Source organism: Dermacentor andersoni, chromosome 1 (genome assembly GCF_023375885.2).
Source record: "Dermacentor andersoni chromosome 1, qqDerAnde1_hic_scaffold, whole genome shotgun sequence".
Classification (NCBI taxonomy): domain Eukaryota; kingdom Metazoa; phylum Arthropoda; class Arachnida; order Ixodida; family Ixodidae; genus Dermacentor; species Dermacentor andersoni.
Window position 1 is genome coordinate 233,544,248 of NC_092814.1, and position 23,274 is coordinate 233,567,521.

General features: G+C 41.9%; 1 protein-coding gene across 3 annotated transcripts in view; it reads left to right on the forward strand.

The window, feature by feature from the left end:
* Window positions 1–10,687, forward strand: part of LOC126548510 (proteasome inhibitor PI31 subunit-like) — a 37,889-nt gene extending 27,202 nt beyond the window's left edge. For all 3 annotated transcript variants that reach the window (XM_055063447.2, XM_050196728.3, XM_055063448.2), the window contains 4 exons: window positions 291–452; window positions 5,786–5,935; window positions 10,025–10,105; window positions 10,352–10,687. In XM_055063447.2, coding sequence (XP_054919422.1) covers window positions 291–452; window positions 5,786–5,935; window positions 10,025–10,105; window positions 10,352–10,406 — 448 coding nt within the window. In that variant the 3' untranslated portion in view covers window positions 10,407–10,687. The remainder of the gene's footprint in view (window positions 1–290; window positions 453–5,785; window positions 5,936–10,024; window positions 10,106–10,351) is intronic.
* The last annotated feature ends 12,587 nt before the right edge of the window (window positions 10,688–23,274 follow it).

A 23,274-nucleotide genomic window follows, 5' to 3' on the forward strand; every position in this document is an offset into this window, starting at 1 on the left:
CTGCTCTGCTCTGCTCCAGGAGCAAGTGCGTTTTTTTGCGTCACCACAACACCACCACTTGTCAGCCGATACAAGCTTCGCTTGAAAAGCAGCAAAATAAAATATACTTCCACGGCTGTAGACATGTATAGTCATCAGCACAACACAGGGCAGTAAAGAAACAACTGAATACCCATACAGTTGTTCTCTCATCCCTTTATGCATCAGCTATACTGAACCCGTTCTGACTTGCCCAACTTGCGGTTGTTCCAACATATGCAGTGTGTAGATTGTTTGCACTTATCATGCAGGGCATTCAAGGACTTGAATGCTGTGGTTGAAAAGGTGAACCGAGAGGTGATTAATGTCCTTGAGCACAGTGAAAGTGAGATTTCTGGTGTTCGTGGTGCTTCATCAGCCACTTCCCATGAAAGAGTTCTGCGCATGCTCACAGGGCAGCCTAGCATGGAGTGGTGAGTACATTGCTTTTGCTTGTAAGACTGTTAGGGACTTGGACAAAGTGTTTCTCAGTGGGTGCAGGAACTATTGTTTGTTTGGGGCTTTTTGCGCCTTGAACTGAAAGAACTGAACATCAGCTTGTGCCTTGCTCTGAAACCTAAGCTGTATTATTTAATCTCTTTATTGGAATAAGAATGATTTGATGGCCCACCTATTCAAGATAAGGGAGGGAGAGAGGGAATCGCATGTGGCAGTCGATGCTGGTGCTTTGTGCGGAAGTCCACAGTGAGCAGTGTCTCAAGGTAAAAGCAGGCATTTAATATCGGGAGTGAGGAAAGGTTATGAAATTGCTGCAGAACAATGCACTCCTACTCTAAATAGCGAAATTTTGAGCTTGCATCAGCATTACAGGTCAAAGCTGTCGGTGGAAACGTCTGACTCTTAATAATGAGTGCCGTTTTTGATGGGCAGGTCTTGGCAGCATCAAGTGGGACAAGCTATACCAACCGTCACCAATTACCCATTTGCTCAGAACTAATAATGCGTTTTAGTGGGCCAATTGATTCTGTGACATGATGGAACACTGCACTGTGAAACAATACTTTCATCACAGGCGAAAAAACTAAGACATTAGACACGCGTGTGTCCAAGGTTGTAGTTCTTTACGTCCGTGTCGAAAGTATTGCTTCACAGTGCAGTGTTCCATCATGTTCAGGACTCCAGGGCAACTGGACGTGCTCTTTTCTGGCTCATTCTCATGGGAAAGCAATATTGCCTGTAAAACAGCACACATGAGTGGGACAAGGAAGGAAGATAGAGGCAGCATCATGTCTGTGTCCCTTTCCTCATTTGTTTGTAGTTTTCATTCTAATTGATCATGATTGTCATGGATTAATGAATTTATTTATTCCGAATACCTTACAGGCCTGAACGATGAGTATTGGGGGAGGGGAGCTTCAAAAATTTGCCGTATTTGCACGATTCTAATGCACACCTTTTTAAAAATAAAAGGTGCATTTAAATTTGCATGCACGTTACAATTGTAACTAATTATACTAAGTATCAAAAACGAAACTGATTCTTACTAAAAAAGGAAATGGAGGACGCTTAAGCTTTGCTTTTAAGAGTGGAACGCAATAGAATTCAAAGATCCCTGACTGCTTCTCGCGTTTCCCAGCTACTGCAGAGTACGCAATCGTAATATTTACCAGGAAACGCTGGCGGCAAATGTTATGCACGAAGCAGGCTTCTGCTTTCTGTGGGCTTTCTGGTAGAAACACAGCCTCGTGTGTGGGCCACGATGCAGCAGAGGCAAGTGCCATATGGAGGTGTTGCAAGCAACCGGGTGCGCCACACCGTGGCCTCCAAGATATTCACATTCCGGCGCGCACAAATGGCGAACGCCATGGCTGGTCTATAAATGGTAGAAACGCTGGAAAGGGGGTTTGTTTGAGTTTTCGCGTAACAGAATTATGTTTTCTCGTATGTATTCAAATTACAATCCAGCGCTATTATGTCTGTAGGTTGTGTGCAAGTCGTACTTTACGAATTTTCTACACATTTTAGCTTGAGAAATTCAATTAGTTAAGTAACTTCCTTGTGTCGCATGAAGGACCTGGGTATGCATGGTTCGAAATTCCTTTTGCCGAAACGACGTCCGACACTGGACGCTGATGTGGGATGCCAGGCGCTGTATTTTCTGCGACACAGGGCCCTTAACACTGTCGCATTAAGAAGCTCAATGCAAGGTAGCTAGCCACACTGCCATCGAACAGGTCGTCTGAAGAAAGTGATGCTCAAAGACATCCCTAGGTGGTCCATGGTGCATGGAATGCATCCCCGCAAACGATGGTTGCGTGAGCCTCTGGAAGTGTGACATTTCTAATGCATTAAATGGAACTGAAGATTATTTTTTGTGGTCGGTAGGCAGCGAAAAGGACATGTCTTCAAACTCCAATAGTGACTAGCTGCTAAGATTCAGCCGAGTACTTTGTGTGCCTTTCTATGTTTCATGAAATAATTTCAACATGGTAGGTGTCGAGTCAGGTTTGGTTACTTGATGTGCACACGAAGTTATTATTATTATTATTTTTTTTATATATTTGGGCAGTAATATAACTGCGCATTACAATCGGTGGCGCAGTAGAATCGTGCAAATATGGTACATAGTATGAACAACATGCAATTATACAACTCATAAGAGCACCTTGTTAGTAATTATACAATGATAGAATTCTACCCAGTTATGATGCCCACCATGGTAGCTTTGTGATTATAGTGTTGTGCTGCTGAGCTTGAGGCCGCGGCTTCATTCATGGGTTCGGTCGTGGATGCGGCGGCCACATTCCGATGGAGGTACATTGCAGAAACACTGTGCCATTGGGTGCATGGTAAAGAACCCAAGGTGGTGGTCAAAATAATCTGGAGTTCCACACTACAGCATGCCTCATAATCATGGCATGCCTCGTAATAAGATCGTGGTTTTGGCATGTAAAAACTCAGAATTAAGTTTTTTTTAACCCAGTGATAAGTGATCGCAAGAACATTGGTAGAGACTGGCTAGCAAGAGACATGGCAGATTATTTAAGGCTGTACTGACTCATTTGTAGAAAGTTGTCGTACTGTGATAAGTAAGTATTCTCAGGATAAACTTCTATTTTCCCATAGACCATGCCTCTGTCTCTGCCCAGCCACTTGGCAGTGAAGTCCACCAATGTATTAGCACCCTACTAGCTCGGGCACCACACCATTTCCAGGCATGCACCAGCAGTTTCGCAACAGTTTAAAGGATCCTTCACGAGGACCCATTGGAAATTTTGGTTATACATGATGATGATGATGATTTATTTATATCCCCTTTGAAATAGGGCGGTCACAAATAGTCACCTAGCCTGGTTGAGTTAATCAATTATGCTATGCATGCTTTTCATTCTAGCATTTTTGTGTACCCTTCCTTTATATTTTTCTCTTCCTCAAAACTTCTCTATCTACCTTTTACTGCTATGTATGCTTTAACAGATCCTGTCATATCAATTCCCTCCCTTTTTTCCACCAATACTGTAAATGACACTTGCTTATCTCGACTACTGACCGGTCGATGCTTCCGTCCACTTTAAATCCAAGTGCTTCTGAAAGGTGTACGTTAGTTACTAATCTCACTGGGTGAATATTCGCATTCCATTCGGATACGCTGTGGATGTTGTGAGGCACCATCTACGAAGCGTGTTACTGCAAAAATTTTTCAAATTGATTCATTATTAGAGGAGATAGGTCAGATTGAAATGTTGCATTACCACGCTGCCAGAAGGCAAGCTTCAGTGCCAACATATACATTCTCCCCTGTTGCTCCGACTAGCATGTGCGACATTCCTTCCCTGCCTTCTCCGATACCATGCCACATTTGCCTCTTGAGCCCTGCCTCTTTTTTTTCACTTTTTTTGGTGTCCCATGCACTTCCAATGGCGATATTGCATGTTCTGTATTGGATCATTTACCAAGGTCGCATGTCATAATTGGTGATGTTGCAGGCAGCGTGTCTTATGTAGAGGCATTTGTGTGTGTAGCCTTGACTTTCTGGCTGGAAGCGGGGCTCCCTTGAGAGGAAGGGTGCACAGGCTTTTGATTGAAATATCGGCTGTTTTCGCTTCGTGCGGCCATTGGATACTTGGCAGACACGATTGCCACTGTGTAATCTGTGCATCATGCTTGCTTGTTTGCAGTGCCCAAAACTGGTGAGGGTCCCTTTATGAAGTGAAGCACTGACATGAACTCATACATTATAATTTTGACTGCTCAATTTTTCTTTTCTTCTTTTTTTGTGACTTTCTTTTTGTGAGCTCTAAATGAAGGTCCCAGACCTCTAAACCTCAGAAAATTTACTGGCAAGACTCAGAGCTCCCTAAATAATTTATTTAGTATGTTTTCAACTTGGTTCAGTTTCCCAGGAGGCTAGAGAGTTGCAAGAGAGTGAGAAAAATATTTATTGGATTCTGGCCCCCTGTTTGGGGCTACTGGTTGGTGGGGTGAGAGATGACTGAAGACGAAGGTCGGGATACGACACTGATGGCTTTGCTTCTTGATTGGGGTTGGTTCACTTTCTTCGGTATGGTGAGCCCGAAAGTCCATGGCAAGCCTCGTTAACATAGCCACATTAGCAGTGGGGGGTCAGTCAGCCACTCCTCAAGTGTGTGGGGTTTTTATCTTTTTAAGGATAAATTGAAGTGCATGTTGATTGCCTGGGCAATCCTAGAGTGTGTGGGGTGTATTGGGGTATCCCTTCTGTCATCACATGCCGCGGTGGCTTAGCAGCTGTGGTGTTGTGCTGCTAAGCACGAGGTTGCGGGATCAGATCCCAGCCGCAGCGGCCGCATTTTGCTGGGGGCAAAATTTTAAAAAATGCCAGTGTCCCATGCATTGGGGGCACGTTAGAGATCCCTTGGTGGTCAAAATTAACCTGGAGTCCCCCACTACAGCCTGCCTAATAATCAAATCGTGGTTTTCGGCACATAAAACCCCAGAATTTGTTCGTTCATTCTCGTGTCATGTGCATTTGGGGGAACCATCTTTTCTGGCTTTGTAATGAGAAATGTTATGTGTGGGTAGACAGTGTGTTTGGGCTTGGTGCATATGGCAGCAACCTGTAGAGCTGGGACTGTGATTTCTTGGTCATGCCTGTCCTGTAGTTTCAAGCATCACATGTTTAGGCTATTTTTGTGCTGTATGATTGAGTGGGCCTTTTCATTTCCTTTGATGTATAATGGTTAGGTACCCATTGCAAATTGATATCTTGTGGATTATTTGTTGTATATTGATTTAGTGTATCTTGAACAGCGTTGGGCAGGTGTCCCAGGAAGAAAGCTCACAAAGCTAGAGGCGTCAGGCTGAGTAACTGCTGCTACTGTAAGCAAGTTTGAAGCTGAGGAATGGCTGAAGTGTGCTTATACTCTTTTAAGACAATGTCTTTGTTAGTGACTTACCCCCAATTTTTCATATCGGATATGTGTGTTTTTAGCCTCTTTCGTGTGGGCCGATCCTGAAGATAGGGCAGTCTAAAGCCATTCCTGTGGGTATCTGCAGTCTAAATTTTATTGCACTATCTTTGGGATCAGCCACCATTTTTTAAACAGCTTCTAAAATAAAAGCTTCTAAAAATAAGAGCTTCTCCTACTCCCCTCCTGTGAGGGTTGACATGATAGTGATAGCACAGTGACTACATCCCATTTTCAGCCTCAACTCACTCAGAAAAACATAGTCTTTGATTGACAAAGTTGCCTTCCAACTTTTTTTTTCTTATTCGCTTGGACGATCATTTAGTTTGTTTTGGACTGTTCATTTGTGCTATTTGCAGTCCTCGGGCACAAGAGCCAGCTCAACTGGGCCAGCGAGATCTGGATCCATTCTTTGGGGGCCGCTCTGGTGGGGGGATGATCATGGATCCAAGGGAGCTTACACGGCCTCTACACCCCAACCCTGGAGCAACCATTCCCGGCCTGCCGAGGTGTCTGCTCTTGTTTAATTTTAAGCAGTGGCAAGCCAGTTTGTACATCAGTGTGCACACTGTGTCATGGTGTGCAAGGGTGAACTTACTTGGTGAAACAGTACTTGGTAAAAAATTAGCAATGCACAGTGCCGGTTGCATCGTTTGTAGTGCCCTTGCAAAGTACACTTAGTGAAGCGCGGCATGCTCACCATGGTAATTCTGTTGGGTGAAGCAATAACGGCCATGCTTCATCATGCTCCTGTTGCGTGATCTGCTAAATGGCTGGGCAGTGAAAGCCTAGCAGGCGTGTTTGCTTGCTAGTTGTCAGCAGCATAAATTCTAGCATATTGTGAGGAAATCAAAATGAAACTAAGCAGTCACTGTATATTCCCATACTGCCTACAGGACCTTTACTCATTAGTGAAATGAGGGTGGTGCAACAAACTTTGTCCTTGTTTGTCGCACTACACTAATTTTGCCATGGATCTGTACAGACTCGCCCAAATGTAAGCTTTGCTTTACTGCTTGGTTATGAGCTGTATGCACAACTGAAAAGCAGCTTATTTTTTAGTCCACCCAAGAAGTTTTAAGCTCTCAAACTACATTTATATGCCCTGGTACTCTTGTCAAGTTTGCCGTTACACTTCATGCCGTTTACAACCATTTGATGCAGTAAAATGAGTTAGCAAGTACGTGAAATAAGGTATATATAAATACTAAAGAAGGGTGGTATCCTAATCAAGTGTCTATAAATTAAGAATTGAAGTAAATGTTTTTATTTAAGTGCAGGTATCTATGAGTACTGGATCTCACTTCGTTGTACGGGTGAGCTGAGGCAAATGATTGCTTATATCCTTATAAACTTTTGCCAAGGCATCATAAGCCTTTGTGTTGAACTATTGGCAGTGAGTTTTGGTATGCAAGTCCATTCCAGCTGCATGGGTTCCACAGCGAAAAATTGTGTTTGCTTAAGTTCGTCTAATTTCCTACCATCCGTGCTCAATATGTTCACCCTGCTTTAGATATAGGTCCTGAAAAATGAAATCAACTGGTGGGAAAGAAAATCATTGCTGTCATTTTCACACACATTGGCATGCCCATGGGGAACCAGCGCTGGAGTTTTCACGGCGCCTGCAGCGCCGCCCTGGCGGTCAGAACGTGCACAATTCAGCCTCCCCCGCGGACGAAAATTGCGTTGCGTGCCCTGAAAGTCGAAGGAAAACAAAAGGGCGCCGACGATACTGTTGCGTATACAAGTGCCACAACTAAGTCGGGATGAGGGAGGATGTATCCTTCTGCGTCTTTCCATCTAAACCCTACGAACAAGAACGGAGGCGGCGTTGGATCCAAGCAGTCAGGCGAGCGGAGTAAGCTCCCGTCTTGTCGCCCTGTCAAGCGGTGTCGGGCTGATTTCTAAATCAAATTTCGCGCGTATCCTTAGTTTAATCGATAGTGAAGACGGTCAGCCATGGCAGACAGTACCAAACAGCAGAATCTGCAGTCGGTATTTCGTCGGAAACAAAATGAGCAATAGCATGCACCATCCGGCATATGTACCATTTTTCCTTCGCAATGCCACCGCCAAGCCCCTTCCAACGCCACCGCACCAAGTGAACGATACGAGAGGTAAAAATTATCCATTCATTGACAAGAATTATGTGGGAGGGAAGCTGCCTTGTAATACGAGTTGTATGCGCATAGTGCCAGCGCACGCGCGACTAAGTCACCTATGTGTTTATAAAAATGCGCATGCGGATGAGGAATCGGCGCTGAGATGCATCCGGCAAATTTATGTAATTTGTGCTAAATATAGCCAGGATGGTTACGGATCAAGCAGCGGAGCACTCAAACCTTTGCTTGCGCGAGTCAGCTGATGCGATAAAGCTTTCTTCTCCATTGACTGCTGTGGCGAAGTAACATCAGAATTTTTTATGTCTAGCCAGAGAAATATGGAATATCTTCAGGCCAACGAATACTTACGAAACCATAGCGCAGCACGACCGGAGCCATAACTGCTAGATTTGCGAGGCAGGCAGCCGCGCAAGCATGGTATCGATACACGACGCAACCGTTAAAGAAACACACGTGATCGCCGCGACGCACTGTGAAAAATATATAAAGCTTAAAAAGGTTCTTTCGTCGTTTCTTCACTTGATGGCGCTAGCTTCTCTACAAAAACTGTCCACTTGAAGCGGCGCGAAAACGGAAACATACGAACTATAATACGGCTGCGTATGTATGTGTGTCGTCTGGTTGTGTGGCTGGAATATGCCGCGTTTCGTCGCCAGGGCGGCGTGCAACGCACTCTTTTCGACGCGCCGCCTATCCAGCGCTGGTTCCCCATACTGTACTCCTCTACAGTCGAATTTCGTTATAATGGAACAAGTTATGGTATGACAAACTAATGAGTCTAATGAAGCAGTCACAATTCCCCTTCAAATTTTCGTAAAAACTTATGCATATGTTATGTCAACTTAACACAAAAAATTTTCTATAGACAGATGTAACAAAGCTTTTGTTTTTGTTCATAATTAAGATTTACTGATCCTTTCACACTGATTAGGCCAGAATCTGGTGTTGCATGATGTTGCTAGTAACTCATCTGATGCAGCAGTTCAGAACCCTTGCACTCTCCTGCAAAACTCCCATTCAGTGCCCACATTCTACCAACAGTGCTGCCTCCTACCTTCTCCTTATTACTGAGTACACTCTGACATTCGGTTCTGGCTCTTGTGCTCTGTGAACTGAACACCCTGTGCAATGGCTGAAATGTGAACAATGGAGCATGCGGCTCACGGTATGTGGAGAAAAAAACGCTTCTATGCATGCTGTTTTATCTAACCATGGTTGCAATAAATCGTTGCATATGTGCTATCAAGGAGTTTCTCATGTCCTACTACTGTGTATTATAACAATCCGTTTTCCATTCTTCTGGCCTTTCATCATTGGGTCACACAAAGCCGCATTTCCATTATCACCGGAATTGGCCACTCTGCGTGACAAAAAATAATTGTAATTATAGTAGTTATAATGAACAAATTTTTTACTCTTACTTTAACTTCGTTTATAACATGGCTTTGCTGTAACTTCCACTCCAACCACATACCCCAGCAGACAGTATGGAAGGGCACACTTAATTGCTTGTAAGAGCACAGAGCAGGTAGACGTACCATGTCCCCCATAAAAGTGTTCAGTGAGACTAAATATTCAATGGGAAAGCTACTTCTTGCATATTAATATGTGAGATTTGAATGCACAGATCTCGAGTAACCATTCCTTAAAAATGAATTCGGTGTACCCACTCCTATACAGCCCTTTACATGCAGTCTCTGTCATTAAAATGTTATCCCTCCTACATGCTGCACTAGTTACAGTTAAGTGCACATTTTGGTGTACCGCATTTTTGCACTTCTAAAGTACATATGGTTGTTACATGTAAGGGTTGACAACATCCCTTTAAATAAATGCCTAATACCCTCATCCAGTTCAGAAAGACATCAATAAAAAATGGTGACACCACTTGGCCAGACGGCTGTTTTTCTTTGCTCCAATAAATTCACTAGTCTTTTTTTGTAGTAGTTGGTGAAAAGTTGCAATAACATGCAAAAAACTGTTCATGTTCTGTCGTAACACGGAATATCAGGAAAAACGGGCAGTCAATGATATTTTGGTGCACGTGAGCAAAACATTCTCAGCTTTAATTATTGCATTTATTTATCAAACAGTTAACATGTTAGGAGTACACAGAGGGCCATGTTTTGTAGCCAAGTCTTTTTGAGTCAGAGCAATGATGTTCTAATTGTAAGTCGTGTCGGCCACAGCTGTCAAAGGGCATGATTTCTTTCATGTGCAATTGCTCTCTATGGATGCCAAATTTCGCCATGAATATGAGCTGTTCTGCAGTGAGAGATGGACCGCTGCTCCAGTATCCAGAATCTCTATGCGTGCTTCCGAAAGCAGACACAAGGCAGCCTACAGTGGCATCTCTACGGGCAGTACACAGTCTGCTCTTTGTATTAGAATATTCTATTGCTTATCTGCTGTTTGCTCTCATCAGCTGCCAGAAATTTCGGAGCCTCTGTTTTAGAAAATGCTGTTCTATTGCAGAGCAACATTTCCTCCTGGGGCCCGGTTTGACCCATTTGGACCTTCATCTACTAATGATCCTGCAGGCTTCAGATTTGCTGGGTAATATAGTTGACTCTCCTTTTTTAATTATTATGCTGCTTAATTGGTTGCTTTGTTTAATGTAGAGCTGTGCATTGTGGGAGCCACTTAGAACTTGAGCTTCTCTTAATGTTTTTGCTATATTTACCTGTTTGTTAACATAGATAATCTGTTTGTGTAGATAATTACAGTAAAAGATGTTCTTTGACAATGCTAGTGTTCATTGCTTATTTTTTTTTCCTATAATGATATGCGAATTCCTTACAGGCCTAACCCGGACCATGCTATGAGGCCCCCAGACTATGATGACATGTTTAGCTGAACTGGACAAGTCGACATTTTGCCATGGTCTTTGTCAGTGTGTGCGTGTGTGTGCAAATACAGAGTGAAAAAAAAAAAAAAAGGAAGATCAAGTGTGCTTCTTTTGTTATAAGTGCATGTACAGCATTGCGGATAGCCAGAAAAACGACAAGCTTGTCTTGTATATGCCTCTCGGATGTTGTAAACTTTTTCTTAGCAAGAAAAAAGAACATATTTTGATACATTTTATCTTGGAGTGTTTTGTTTCATTATTTGCTTTGAATAAAAGTTTTGTCTCAGAAATGATATGCTGTGGTGCATTCTTTAGGCTAATAAGCTTGTATTTTGTTTGACACTGAATAAATGCAAAACAATAAAAATAAAGTTATGCAGACCCAATGCACATTTTGGAATCTATGTGAAGAGAAGCTTTCGTGAAGCTGGTAATGGAATGCTATAAACTTTCCCATTTCAGTTCAGCATCTTTGGCATAAAGGGAACTGGCACTTGCACATGTGCTATGCAATGTGACAATTCTTATATTGCCTTGTACTATTTCATCTCTTCTTATTTAGTTTAAATGTGCTGCCCATTTCTTGGCCAATCACCCATTGTGGGTATGTGCCATAGGATGGAAATCATCATTAACATCTCGCAGTCATCTTGTTTCTCAGGGAGAGTTTACCATACTCTGCTGTAGCTTTTAATCTTGACAGTGAGGAGTGACTTATACAATGTGATTTTATCTTGCATGATTTACTGTGGTGCCTAGTCAATGTGTGTCGAGCGAGCCAAGCAAGCTGCCAAGGGCCAAGAACCCTTGGCCGAAACCTAGGCGGAGTCCAGGCACACCCCACCAAATCGCAGGGCACTCAGTAAAGTTATTTGAATGAATGAATAGCTAGCTTACTAGATTGTGACTGTAATGTTGTATTCATGGGCAATTTTAATAATTGTGTATGCAATCCTATTGACCGTACTAGGCCGAGCCAAAGTGATAGGAGTGCTGTATCTTGTAGTTGAGAAGGTTGGTAGTTGAGAAGGTTGGGCTTATTGACACAAGGGCATCGAGTAGCCTCCCCTCTTATACACATGCCCAAGGTAATACCCACACACAACTTTGTCCCATTTATGTTTCATCGGTTCTTATTTCCCCTGAATGTCTTGTAAAGCAGAACCTCAACCTGCTGTGGTGGCTTAGCAGCTGTGGTGTTGTGCTGCTAAGCACAATCCTGGCCACGGCAGCCCCATTTCAATGGGGGTGTAATGCAAAAATGCCCGTGTCCTGTGCATTAGGGGCACATCAAAAATCTCCTGGTGGTCAAAATTAATCTGGAGCCCCTCACTATAGCGTACCTCATAATCAAATTGTGGTTTTGGCACTTAAACCCCAGAATTCATTCATAGCAGAACCTGGTTCTGGCAAAAGCATTTCTTGGCAACATTGGCAAAAGCATTTCTTCAAATTTCAGACCAAACTGGGCACTCTGGAGACTTAACTCCTCACTTGTGAATGATGGGAACTTTATTACTCGTGTGTGCTTAGCACTGAAAAATTGTTTGGCTGCTGATATGCCTTTATTTGCCTCTCAAGTTCAGACAATTGCCATTTAATTTAGTTCTGTGAGGTTGTTCTATAGTAAATTTAAAAAAAAGACCTCTCTGAGTGTGAGGCACCAGCTCTTATGTAGACAAAATTGCAGATGTTAAGTGTGCACTTGAGGAATACGATGCAATATGTTACAGAGGTGCCCATGTTCAATCGCCTAATAATCATATTTTGCATTCTGAGGAACCAAACTTTACTGTGGAGTCAAAGTTTACTTGACTAATGCAGTGCAGAAAGCAGGCTTGTACCAGATATTTATTACAGAAGCTCATTGTCTCTAACACAAAAGAAATCGTGTCTGAATTTGAGGCTTACTACACAGAATTGTTTAGTGCCCCTTCAGTTAAATCGATAATCTGGCAGCATGTCTCGTACCCTTTGTGACCCCTTTAACTGACCATTCACTAATGTCAAAGACGCCGGGTCATGATGGAATTTCAGGCAAGTCTTATAAAGCCTTAAAATTCCTACATTGTCCCATATTACTCAATATTTTCAGAGCTGGTTTTGATCTGGATACTCTTCCTCAATCATTCATTAGAAGCCACACACTGTTGATTCCAAAATACACAGACGGAGAAAAACTGCCCTCTGTTGAAGCGTACAAACCTACTACACTGTCTAATGTTGACTAAAAAATTTTTGCAATGGTATTATCAGACAGACCACTATTTGCAATGTCAGTTCTTATTGGTTCTTGCCAGCCTTGCAATCTGAAAGGCTGCTCAATACAAACAAACATACACATCACCCCGGGAACATTGGAACATTGTCCCAGTTCTCACGAACAACTAGCAATGCTCAATGTAAACTTAGCTAAGGCATTCGATAGGGTCTGTCATTCTTTTCCGTTTTTTCTTCTCGAACATGCTAACATTGGCTCTATTATACTTAAAGGTGTGCAACTGTGCCATAATGATTGTCCAACTTGTTTGATCCTTGTACCAATCCTTGTACCATATGATGTCTCATGCCACCTAAATGTGAAGACGTGCCTTTTGACATGCTGCTACTTATGGGGTTGCACTGGTTATGAAAAACTTGCATGTTAGATTGGAATACAGAACCAATCGTATCTTTGCAGTCACATTTCATTCACACAATTTAACAGTTAGACTTTTATGATCAAAGAGACTTTCCAACCGGACTGGTACCCATTGTTGATGAAGTGTATCTTTTTGCATTCCTTTTAGAGATCTGTTTACTGTAATAATTGTACTGTGTAGTGTTTGTTTTGTGCTTGTAGATGCCGCTATCGCTGTTTTGACAGCTATGTAAATAACTTGCACACATTTTATATTTGTAATGAATAACATGAAAAAAAGATTGTGGCTAATGGTTAGAGCATAGGGCTGCTGTGCTGGGGGAAAGAGGTTTGATCCCTGCATTGGGCACATAATTAATTTTCTTATTTTACAGCACAGATCTTAGGCACCCGTTCCTGCGGCAAGCGTCAGTGTCGTTCCTAGGTGTCCTCGTAACTGAACAAACGAGCACAGCAAAGGATGAAAGAGCGAACGCATAGCACAGCGAGGGATGAAAGACAGTGATAGCAAAGAGGAAAGCGGAGGAGGAGGGTATGGCGAAAGTGTGAGAAGAAAAGCGTAGTGCTGCACAAGACTGGCTCTACAGCAGTGACCACTACGAGATGGCGTCATAGTAGCGCACTGTCGTCTGTTCACCGATGGCATGTGGTGAGCGCGTCCACCGATACCATATATGTAAACAAAGTGTTGCATGAGCGGAGGGCTGTTTGCAGCAGCTGCTGTGAATCACGGCCATGCATCACCCACACGCTGCCTCTCGCAATTGTCCGCACCAGCCAATATATCGTGAAATAAAAACACGGTACACAGCTGTGCTCAAATTTTGCATTAGGGATTATCATAACTGTCGGTTAATTTTTTTACTTACTTAGTGACCAAATTTCGTACGATGGTTGTTTCAAACCAGATTTTCTCGGCCCTGCAGCCTGATTTTCTACCCATTCGACCATAAACTACCTATAGTGAGCTATTTGGAAAGACAGCAGCAGCACCCAACCACAGTTGGGAAAGTCCGGAAGGGTTTGCTAAGAAAGCTTTGCTCTAAAACCCTGCATTTTAGAGGAAAATTGTATGATGGCCATGCAACCCTGCTGAGCATGTAAGATAAATGCCCTACTGTTGGCAACTCTACAAACAGCTCTGGTGAACACAAATATTTACAATTTCATACATCAATTTTCAGTGCCCACATTGGCTTGCAGAGGGATTTCAGTTTTACGAAATAGTTCTGCGGAAACCCGCAAGGTGGAGAGGTAATTAATAAAGGGAAAATTAGACTTACGCCCATTCATAGCAATTGCTACAAAGGAAACCCATACGGGTTCCTCGAAAGAAAAGCCTCGCAGTTGAAGAAAAATTCATCCTGGTCCGGGACCCGAACCTGGGACCACCGTCTTTATGGGGTAGCCGCTCTACCATCTGAGCTTAACCAGGCGGCTAGCAGATGGCAGGGCGAAGTCGAATTTGTCAACAACTCGAAGCAAAGGCAAGAGTTTGACGAAATAGTTCTGTGGAGACCCACAAGGTGGAGAGAGGTAATTAATAAAGGGAAAATTAGACATCCAGCCGTTCGTAGCAATTGCTACACGGGAAACCCATATGGGTTCCTCGAAGGAATTTCAGTTTTAGCTCATTTCACTTGTACCTGTCAAAAGTTTCTGCTTGAAATTTTTATTACCCGGCTTATAATGATAGTGCTTAAATTCATTTGATCCATTTGTAAGGCATTTACACAAGCCCTGCAGTACTTTGTTAATTTCTTGTTCCTCCCCTAATTAACTTGCATACTTGAAATCCTCGTAGATAATGGCTGGTGTCTCCTATACTATATGCAAATTCTTGTTTTCATTCCAATCTGACGACAAATTATCTTGCAGCAATCATTTTAATCTCCCCGGTGAAACAGCACTGCCCTTAACAACTTATTGTGGTGATCGCAATGGACCTTTCCAGAAGTGCGTGAGCACCGGCTGCTGCAGCTGCTGGAAAGTCACCTGTTCGCCTTGCATGCAGCATGCAAGCCGCATGCGGCCCGGCACTTCCTTCAACTTGCCAAGCCTTGTGTCTAACCTACAGGGATTGCCGTTGATGGTGCACATGCATTCCTGGAAAGGTCCATTACCCTACATCTTTGTAAATTTTTTAACTTGTACTTGCTGCCCTTTAACCTCCTAACTGCCATGACAAATTAAAAAAATATATATTTGATAGTGGAATTATTTGAGGCCTGCATATTTTGTGGCAATTTTTTCTATAAAATATGATGCCAGTAATGCCTATTAAATTTTTTTACTGGTCTCGTTGAAAAAAAATATATCAAAAGTAATTGTGTATCATTTATTATTTGTCAAAATTACAAGTAACTGCACATACCTATATACACATGTGCAAATATTGCAGAAAGTTCACGAGTTAACTCGTCATCTGCACTAGAGGACGCTTGTTGTGATGTCATGGTGAGTTACCTTGTCATCGGCAGCTAAGCAGTTATATTTGGTATTGAGTTATACTTGGTTATACTTGGAGAAACAAGAAATGAAATAGATTTCATACTCTCTGCCGATCCCAGCATAGTGCAGGATATAGAAGTGCTAGGTAGGGTAAAGTGATGGGTCAGTGACCATAGGTTAGTGAGGTGTAGGATTTCACTCAATGTGAAGAGAGAAAGAGTAAAATTAGCCAACCTAAACGCATCTGCTGCCAAGGTTTCTGACGGTAGGGTAAAGTGATTGGTCAGTGACCATGGGTTAATGAGGCGTAGGATTTCACTCAATGTGAAGAGAGGAAGAGTAGAATTAGCCAACCTAGACTCATCCGCCGCCAAGGTTTGTGGGTGGCGGTGCTGGCTAACACTCCCAAGGTTATTTCTAGTAGTAACACATAAATACCTAAGAAAGTCGATGGGGAAACCCCGCCGGGGTAGCTCAATTGGTTAGAGCATCGCACGCGTAATGGGAAGAAGTGGGATCATTCTCCACCTTCGGCAAGTTGTTTTTTCGTTCACTTTCGTTGTCATCAATTTATCATTTCTTTAATTCAATTATTAAGTATGAGTAATTTCCCCTATGTTTTCCTTGGTGTCTCTGTTAGTTGGCTTCTCATGATATGATTAATAAAAACCGGGCCCCTCTGTTAACCCTCTTTCTTCACAGTAACAAGCCGTGTTACTAAAATAACTTGTTCATTTACTGTGGTAAATAAACAGCACATAATCGGCACAGAAAGAATAGAAGGGTGTTTGATATTTATCAGTCTCCTGTAGTATGCTGAATGAGAAAGACAATCGGGTTGTTCAGTGGGGCAAGCGTCAATCGCTGTATCATATATGATAGAGCATACAGTAATGGGTTATCTTATGGAGGAGAGCAGGTATTTGTTTCTTTGTGAGAAAAAAAATTTTTAGCAAATTTATACTGTTTATTGTCACCCCTGTCATGAATATGTAGGGAAATAAAAACGCTAACAATGTTATGATAAACACAATGGGACATGCCATGTTCCAAGACCTAATGACAATAGTAGAAATGAACAAAATAAATATGAGGAAATGTGAAGCATTAAATTTAGGTCGTGCTGAGATAACACTACCAGGGGACATTAAACAGACCGAGCATATGCAAATGCTAGGCATCAAATTTTGTACAAGTGGTGTTTCATCTCACACGTGGCGAGACATCCTCAGAACTTGCGAAGGAAGAGAAAGAGACATTTTTCTGTCTTATGTCAGTCTACTACAGACTACACAAAATGAAAATTCACATGAAAGGAAGCTCTCTAAAGGTTCCGGTTTATATATTGGGGCTACCAATTAGTCAATCAAGGATGGCAACATAAAATTTTAAAGAACCTTGCACTAGATGGAACTGCAAGAAATAAAGATTTCAGGTATTTTCAATGGCTCAGATATTTTTGCAGGTTTTTTGCAATTCCAATACCTTTCTGTGTGGTCACAAATATATCCATAACTGCATGATATATCATCTATAATTCATGACAGCATCATCTATAATGTACGACAGCCTTTGGTTATAAAATCACAACTATACGCTTTCAGAGAAAATTGAGGTTTGTTTGGGCATATCTGTCGTCAACACAATGGTCTGTCTAATTATTTCATTAAAAAAGTTAAGAATCATGCAGTAAGGGGCTACATTTTACTTACTTTGAATCAACAATGTTCTCCAGCATCATATCCCTGGTTTAGTCCCTACGCAATAATTTGAGCCTACTGAAAAAGATCCTTTCACACATATACACGAACACAAAGGTCTAAGTGAAACATCTTCACTCGGCTTTATACTAAGTGGGCTCGGAACCTTGTGCAACCACTGCAACAGTCGGAAGAGCATTGTATATTTATTTATTTATTTATTTACAATACCCTCAAGGCTCATTGGGCGTTATAGAGGGGATGGGTAGAATGTACATAAAGAAAAACATCAGTAACAACAAAGCATTAACACGAAAATGAAAAATTCCTAAAAAATTTTACAGACTTAGCGTGCAACAAGTACACTCAAATAAAGCAAATGGAGAACAACAAACGCCAAACAAAGTATTAGTGAATTGTCTCATTGAATTGAAATCATTGTCTTCTATGCAGGTGATTGACGAGGGAACGCGGTTCCACTTGGTAATTGTCTTGGGCAAAAAGAGTCAAACAATGCATTTGTTCAACTAAAGGGAACGAAGACATTTTACAGGTGATCGATTCTGGACAACACATAAGCTGGTTCTTTCAAAAGTTCTTCTGAAGGAAAATTTTGTGGAATAAACAGAGGCAGAATATTTTTTGTCTAATCTGTAAATTGTCAAGGTCTAGGCTTGACTTTATTAAAGAAATACTAGCTCCGCATGAATAATTAGAAACAATGAAACGAGCCGATTGGTTTTGTACCGATTCGATGCTATCTGTTCGTGTTTGTTGTCCAGGATCCCATACAGATAAGGCATACTCTAGTAAAACTCTTGCTTGGGCTAGTTGGTTCATGCTTGAATGAAAAGAGCAAAGCGCAATAGACCAGGACAGAAGAACACAAATGCCGGTCCAAGGCGCCGGTCCTGACGTTTGTGTTCTTCTTCTGTCCAGGTCTATTGCGCCCTGCTCTTTTCCTTCAAGCATACTCTAGCTTCGGTCTAATGAGTGTTTTGTACAGAAGCAGTATAAGTGTTGTGGGGCCTGTGAAAAATTCCTGCGTATGTAGCCTAGCATTTTATTCGCATTACTGGTGATTTTGGAGATATGTGCATGCCAGGAGAGGTTAATAGCCACATGGACACCAAGATACTTATACGAGGGAACTGTTTCAAGACGAACTTCGTTAATTTTGTATTGGAAAGTGTTGGATGGTTTAGACTGCCGAGAAACTGCCATTGCTTTGCATTTGGTTGGATTAAGGACTATTTGCCACTTGGAACAACAGATGCAGATCATGCCCAGGTCAGTCTGCAGAATGAAAGAGCCCTGTGAATTTCTTATATCATGGTAAAGGACACAGTCGTCCGCGAAGAGTTTAAATGAAGAGTTAATTGTGCCGGGGGAGGTCATTAATATATATTAGAAAGAGCAATGGTCCAAAGACGGAGCCCTGTGGTACAACTGATTGAACTGCGCAATGCTGCGACACCAAATCATTTGCAGTAACAAATTGCATACGGTTAGTAAGAAAGCATTCAATCCACTTCATATGTTAGGATCTATATTTAGGGCTCTGATATTAAGGAGCAGCAGTTGGTGTGGAACCTTGTTGGACGCCTTGGCAAAGTCTAGGAAGATGCAATCAACTAAGTAGTCCTTTGTCTAAAGAGGAAGCTAAGTTATTAATGAAGGATATTAATTGTGTTTCGGAGGAGTAACTTTTACGGAAACCATGCTGAGAAGGAGTGAAGAATGAGTTTGATTCTAGAAAGGAGACAAGGTTCGAGTAGATTATGTGCTCAAGAAGTTTGCAGGGAATGCCTGTTAGTGAAATAGGTCTATAATTAAGAGGTGAATGTGGATTACCAGGTTTAAAAAGAGTGACCACTTTCCCTACCTTCCAATCTGCAGGTATACCGATGCACTTTCAAGAGACTGGGTGAAGAGGTACATAAAAAAGACAGATGAATATACTGCAGTGTTTTTCAAAAGTTTTGAATTAAGTTCGTCAATGCCGCAGCTAGACGACTGTTTCAAGTCATGGATTAACTCCAAATTCCTGTAAGTTCAATAATAACTGGGTCTATAGGAAAAAAATTCGTAGCTGGGTTACGAAGTGTCCACAGGCACTCTGTATATGCAATGCTTTCTCTTGCAGATCCATCATCAGCAGTGGCAGCTTTGCAAACAAGCACTCCTTAAAAAAAGGGACACCAAAGAAAAATATTAAGTCGAGCTAGATTGAAACATTAAGCTTCTGTAATAAGGAATTTGTTGCTCATAGTGAGAACAGAGCTTTTGTGAGCGAGAAAATAATGAAAATGAAGAATCAGAGTGGGGCCACCTGATTACATCATGGCCTCAGTTTTGGCATGGGTGATTCAAATTGAGGAGTGGCAGCAGTACATTCGGTGGCAGTTTTCTACACAACTAAGTCGTATATTGGCACCCAGAAAAGGACGATAGACTTCTAGACAGATATGCTATCGAATGAACTCAATATTTTCCTTTAGTGCCCCAAAAAGCAGTCGACTATTAGTAGTATGAGGATGTGAAGTAGGGTGCTAACATTTCTGAAGTGGATTCCGAAATGTGGTAGACCCTAGAATACTGCACCCCACTGATAAGCAACACATACTAGCATCTCACCTCAAAGAAGAAGTTGTAGCTGTGGCACGTAGTGGCACGTCACATGGACAAAATATTTCTGGTGATTATAGTGAAACTGTGCAATAGAAAACTGCTGTATTTTGTGGAAAAACTGACAGTGTGGGGTGCACGACAAGTTCTATTTGTATGAAGGGGAACAAAGAGGGGGAGGGGGGGTGATCTGTAGTTTAAGGCAAAATTGGAGTGTTACGACCTTTGAGATATGTTGTGGCTATACCAGCAATTTTATCTGATCACAGAAAGAAATAATACCACCAAATAACAGTCCACAACAATTACACTAGAATTCACCTTTCATTGTTACTGGCTTCTGCCAAGTCTAGAAACTTTAAGAGCCTCTGCTCACATTCAAAGCTGTGTGTTGTGGCCTAGGACCTTAGACTTATGTTATTATACAGATGGTCATATAATATGGCCATGAATGTGAAGTCATTAAAGGTTGAATGTCGCCATTCAGGCAATTGCAAATGTAATGAATATGGCACCTCAGAAGGTTCTACAATCAGGCCATTGTTTAAAATATATGTATAGGTACTCATGGTCATGTGGAGGCCACAAAAAAAGAGAGAGAGAAAGGGTGAAGTAATATTGAAGCTATTTTGGCTAAATCTGAGCTAATTCAAATGATCAAACGAGGTCTCGTGTTTACTGCACTTGAAACCTGAACAAAATCAGTTTTTACATTCTAATTTTTGAGAAACAAGAATTCATAAGATTGCAGTGCCATTGTGTCATCCCATAGTTAAGGCAAAAATTAAGTTTTTCATGTCACACAAAACTTACTAAAAAGAAGACTTTCTGAAGCATCCTAATATACAACCTATTTTTACAAGCATTTCACGTCTTAATGTTCTGGCACTGTTTTGCAGTGTACCCGCCGTGGTTGCTCAGTGGCTATGGTGTTGGGCTGCTGAGCATGAGGTTGCGGGATCGAATCCCGGCCACGGCGGCCGCATTCCGATGGGGGCGAAATGCGAAAACACCCGTGTGCTTAGATTTAGGTGCACGTCAAAGAACCCCAGGTGGTCGAAATTTCCGGAGTCCTCCACTATGGTGTCCCTCATAATCAGAAAGTGGTCTTGGCACGTAAAACCCCATAATTTAATTTTTAATTTTGTTTTGCAATGTATGTCATTCTAATGTCTGTTAAAAAATACATTGAAAGGATGAATGACAGGCACTGCACAATGTGTGCACAAGCTGGAAAAGAAAAAAAAAGAAGAGAGAGAAAGATTTCTTTATGTCTACAATTATTTGTCAGGAGAGATTGTTTTAATATACCGACAGCACATTTCATCCTAATTAATGCATTGACATGAGAGAAATGAAGAGCTGAGACCACATTTTACATGTCAAGTCCCTGGAACATCTTGCTTGATACATACTGCCTGGACCTGTAGCTTGTAGTTGAGATGTGTGCTGTGTGTATTGCAAATACAAGTACACAGTGCACACAAGACACCTTGACGCATGCTTAGGCTGGGGAGGAAACAATGCTTTAGTGGCTTCCCTGCTGAGAAAAATTTGGGCAACCGATGAGTGCAACTTTTACACTAAATGGCAAACTTCATCCAGGCATCAAAAACACTATGCTGGTAAGAAGACCCATAAGGGTCTTCTTAAGTCCAAGCACATATTCACAGCAAGAAAGCAGTTAGCAACAAATCGAATATGTATCCAAATATTGGTGACGCAGCAATGCAATAAAAGTCTTCCTAACGGCTCATTTGACAAGTGCATTTTTTGAAGTCAATTTGACTTGGAACCTATTCGGCTTCACAATAACTAGTATTAAAGCGAAGCTTTCTTTGCCTACCATCCCATGGTTTTACCTGGGTCAGTCAGTCGCTGATTGTTCTTGCCAAGTAGATTCCTCCTCACTCTTAGAAAAAAAAGAAGCATGTACGGCAACGAGATTTGAAACTTGGCCTCCCAGTGCACTAGCCCGACTCTCTAACCATTAGGCCATAATCACACTCTTTTAAATGTGATCACATTTAAAAGAGAAAAGGCGTTTACATTGGCTCACGACAAAGTTTAGCCTCTTTAAACAGGAGGCTATTGGCAATCAAGCCACCGAATTGGTTCAGACGTACACCATGAAGATTATCAGACTTTACAATCTGGAAAGCTAGTGAATGGAAGTGGTGGGTTCATTATTCATTACCATGCCTTCATGGCTGTTTGGCAGATAAGTATGTCAGACATTTCAGTTTGCTTGTGGAGGATATATATATGCTTCTACTGGACACCGTCACTTCAGATGACATAATGAGATCATCCGATCTTCTCTCAGAGTTTGTTGTGAGAACACAGTCTTCGTACAAATTGGGTGCAATGACATACAGTGTACACCAAATTCTGCATCTTCCTAAAAGTATGGCTAAACTAGGACCGATTTGGTCGCATTCTTCATTTGTATTTGAAGGCGGAAATGGACTTGTGAAACTGGTCAGCGGAGCTAATGGTGTTCCTTTACAAATATTGGAACGTTATGTACTTGCTCGAAAGTTACAGGCAGCTAAAGCTAGTTTATATCTTTCACCAGAAACAGTCAGTTTTCTTGGTGTACAGGAGAGGAGAGCTGGTCAGCAGACAGTATGGTTAGGCACTGGAAAGCTGTGCCTGAACTTGGATGAAAGTGAAAAACAGGCTATAGTCCACAACCGTGGCTGTGACTCAACAAGTGTCACTGAATTTTACCAAATGGTCATCAACCAACAAACATTCCACTCTCTCCAGTACACTCGGACTACAAAGACTAACAACAGTGTATTTGTCAGCTTGTCCAGTGCGTTTTTTCTCATTTGTAGAAATCTTACTGGAGCGAATTCTTGTATAATTCTGCAATGACAGAAACTATTTCCTGTTGAAATTCTCCGTGCAAAGCACATTTCAGTCTGCGTCAGAAGAGAAGGGCCACTAGTTTATGTAACACCCAGCGAAGTTATGTGCCTTTGTGTGTTTATGGAAATAGACCACAATATTTTTGTATCGACAATAGCAAACCTTTATGAAACCAGCTAGCCCAATTTGCCACTCTTCATTATTGTGCTCTTGTTGAGCAAGTGCTTGAGGAATTGCATGGCCTGCGTTTTGGCAGTAATGATGCAGTTGCTGATGAACATCGTGGTAGCCATAACATGACAATATTTTACAAGACTTATGCATGGTTTCGGGTCGGTGTCTAGCATGTAGCGAAGGACCATACTTAACCAAGTGACTGCCTTAAGTGGGTGATCACAGTGAACAAACAGTGCTTCACTAGCAGATGGTGAACAGGTAAAGCTTCTCAGTCCGTATGCAGAGGCATATAAAGCAGGTGAATGATGCTTTAAGTGAGCAGTTGTGTTACTTGATACAACAGCATCACTTTCACACCATGCATCTGTCTTCCTCACTTTGTTATTTTCTCCTTTGACTCAAT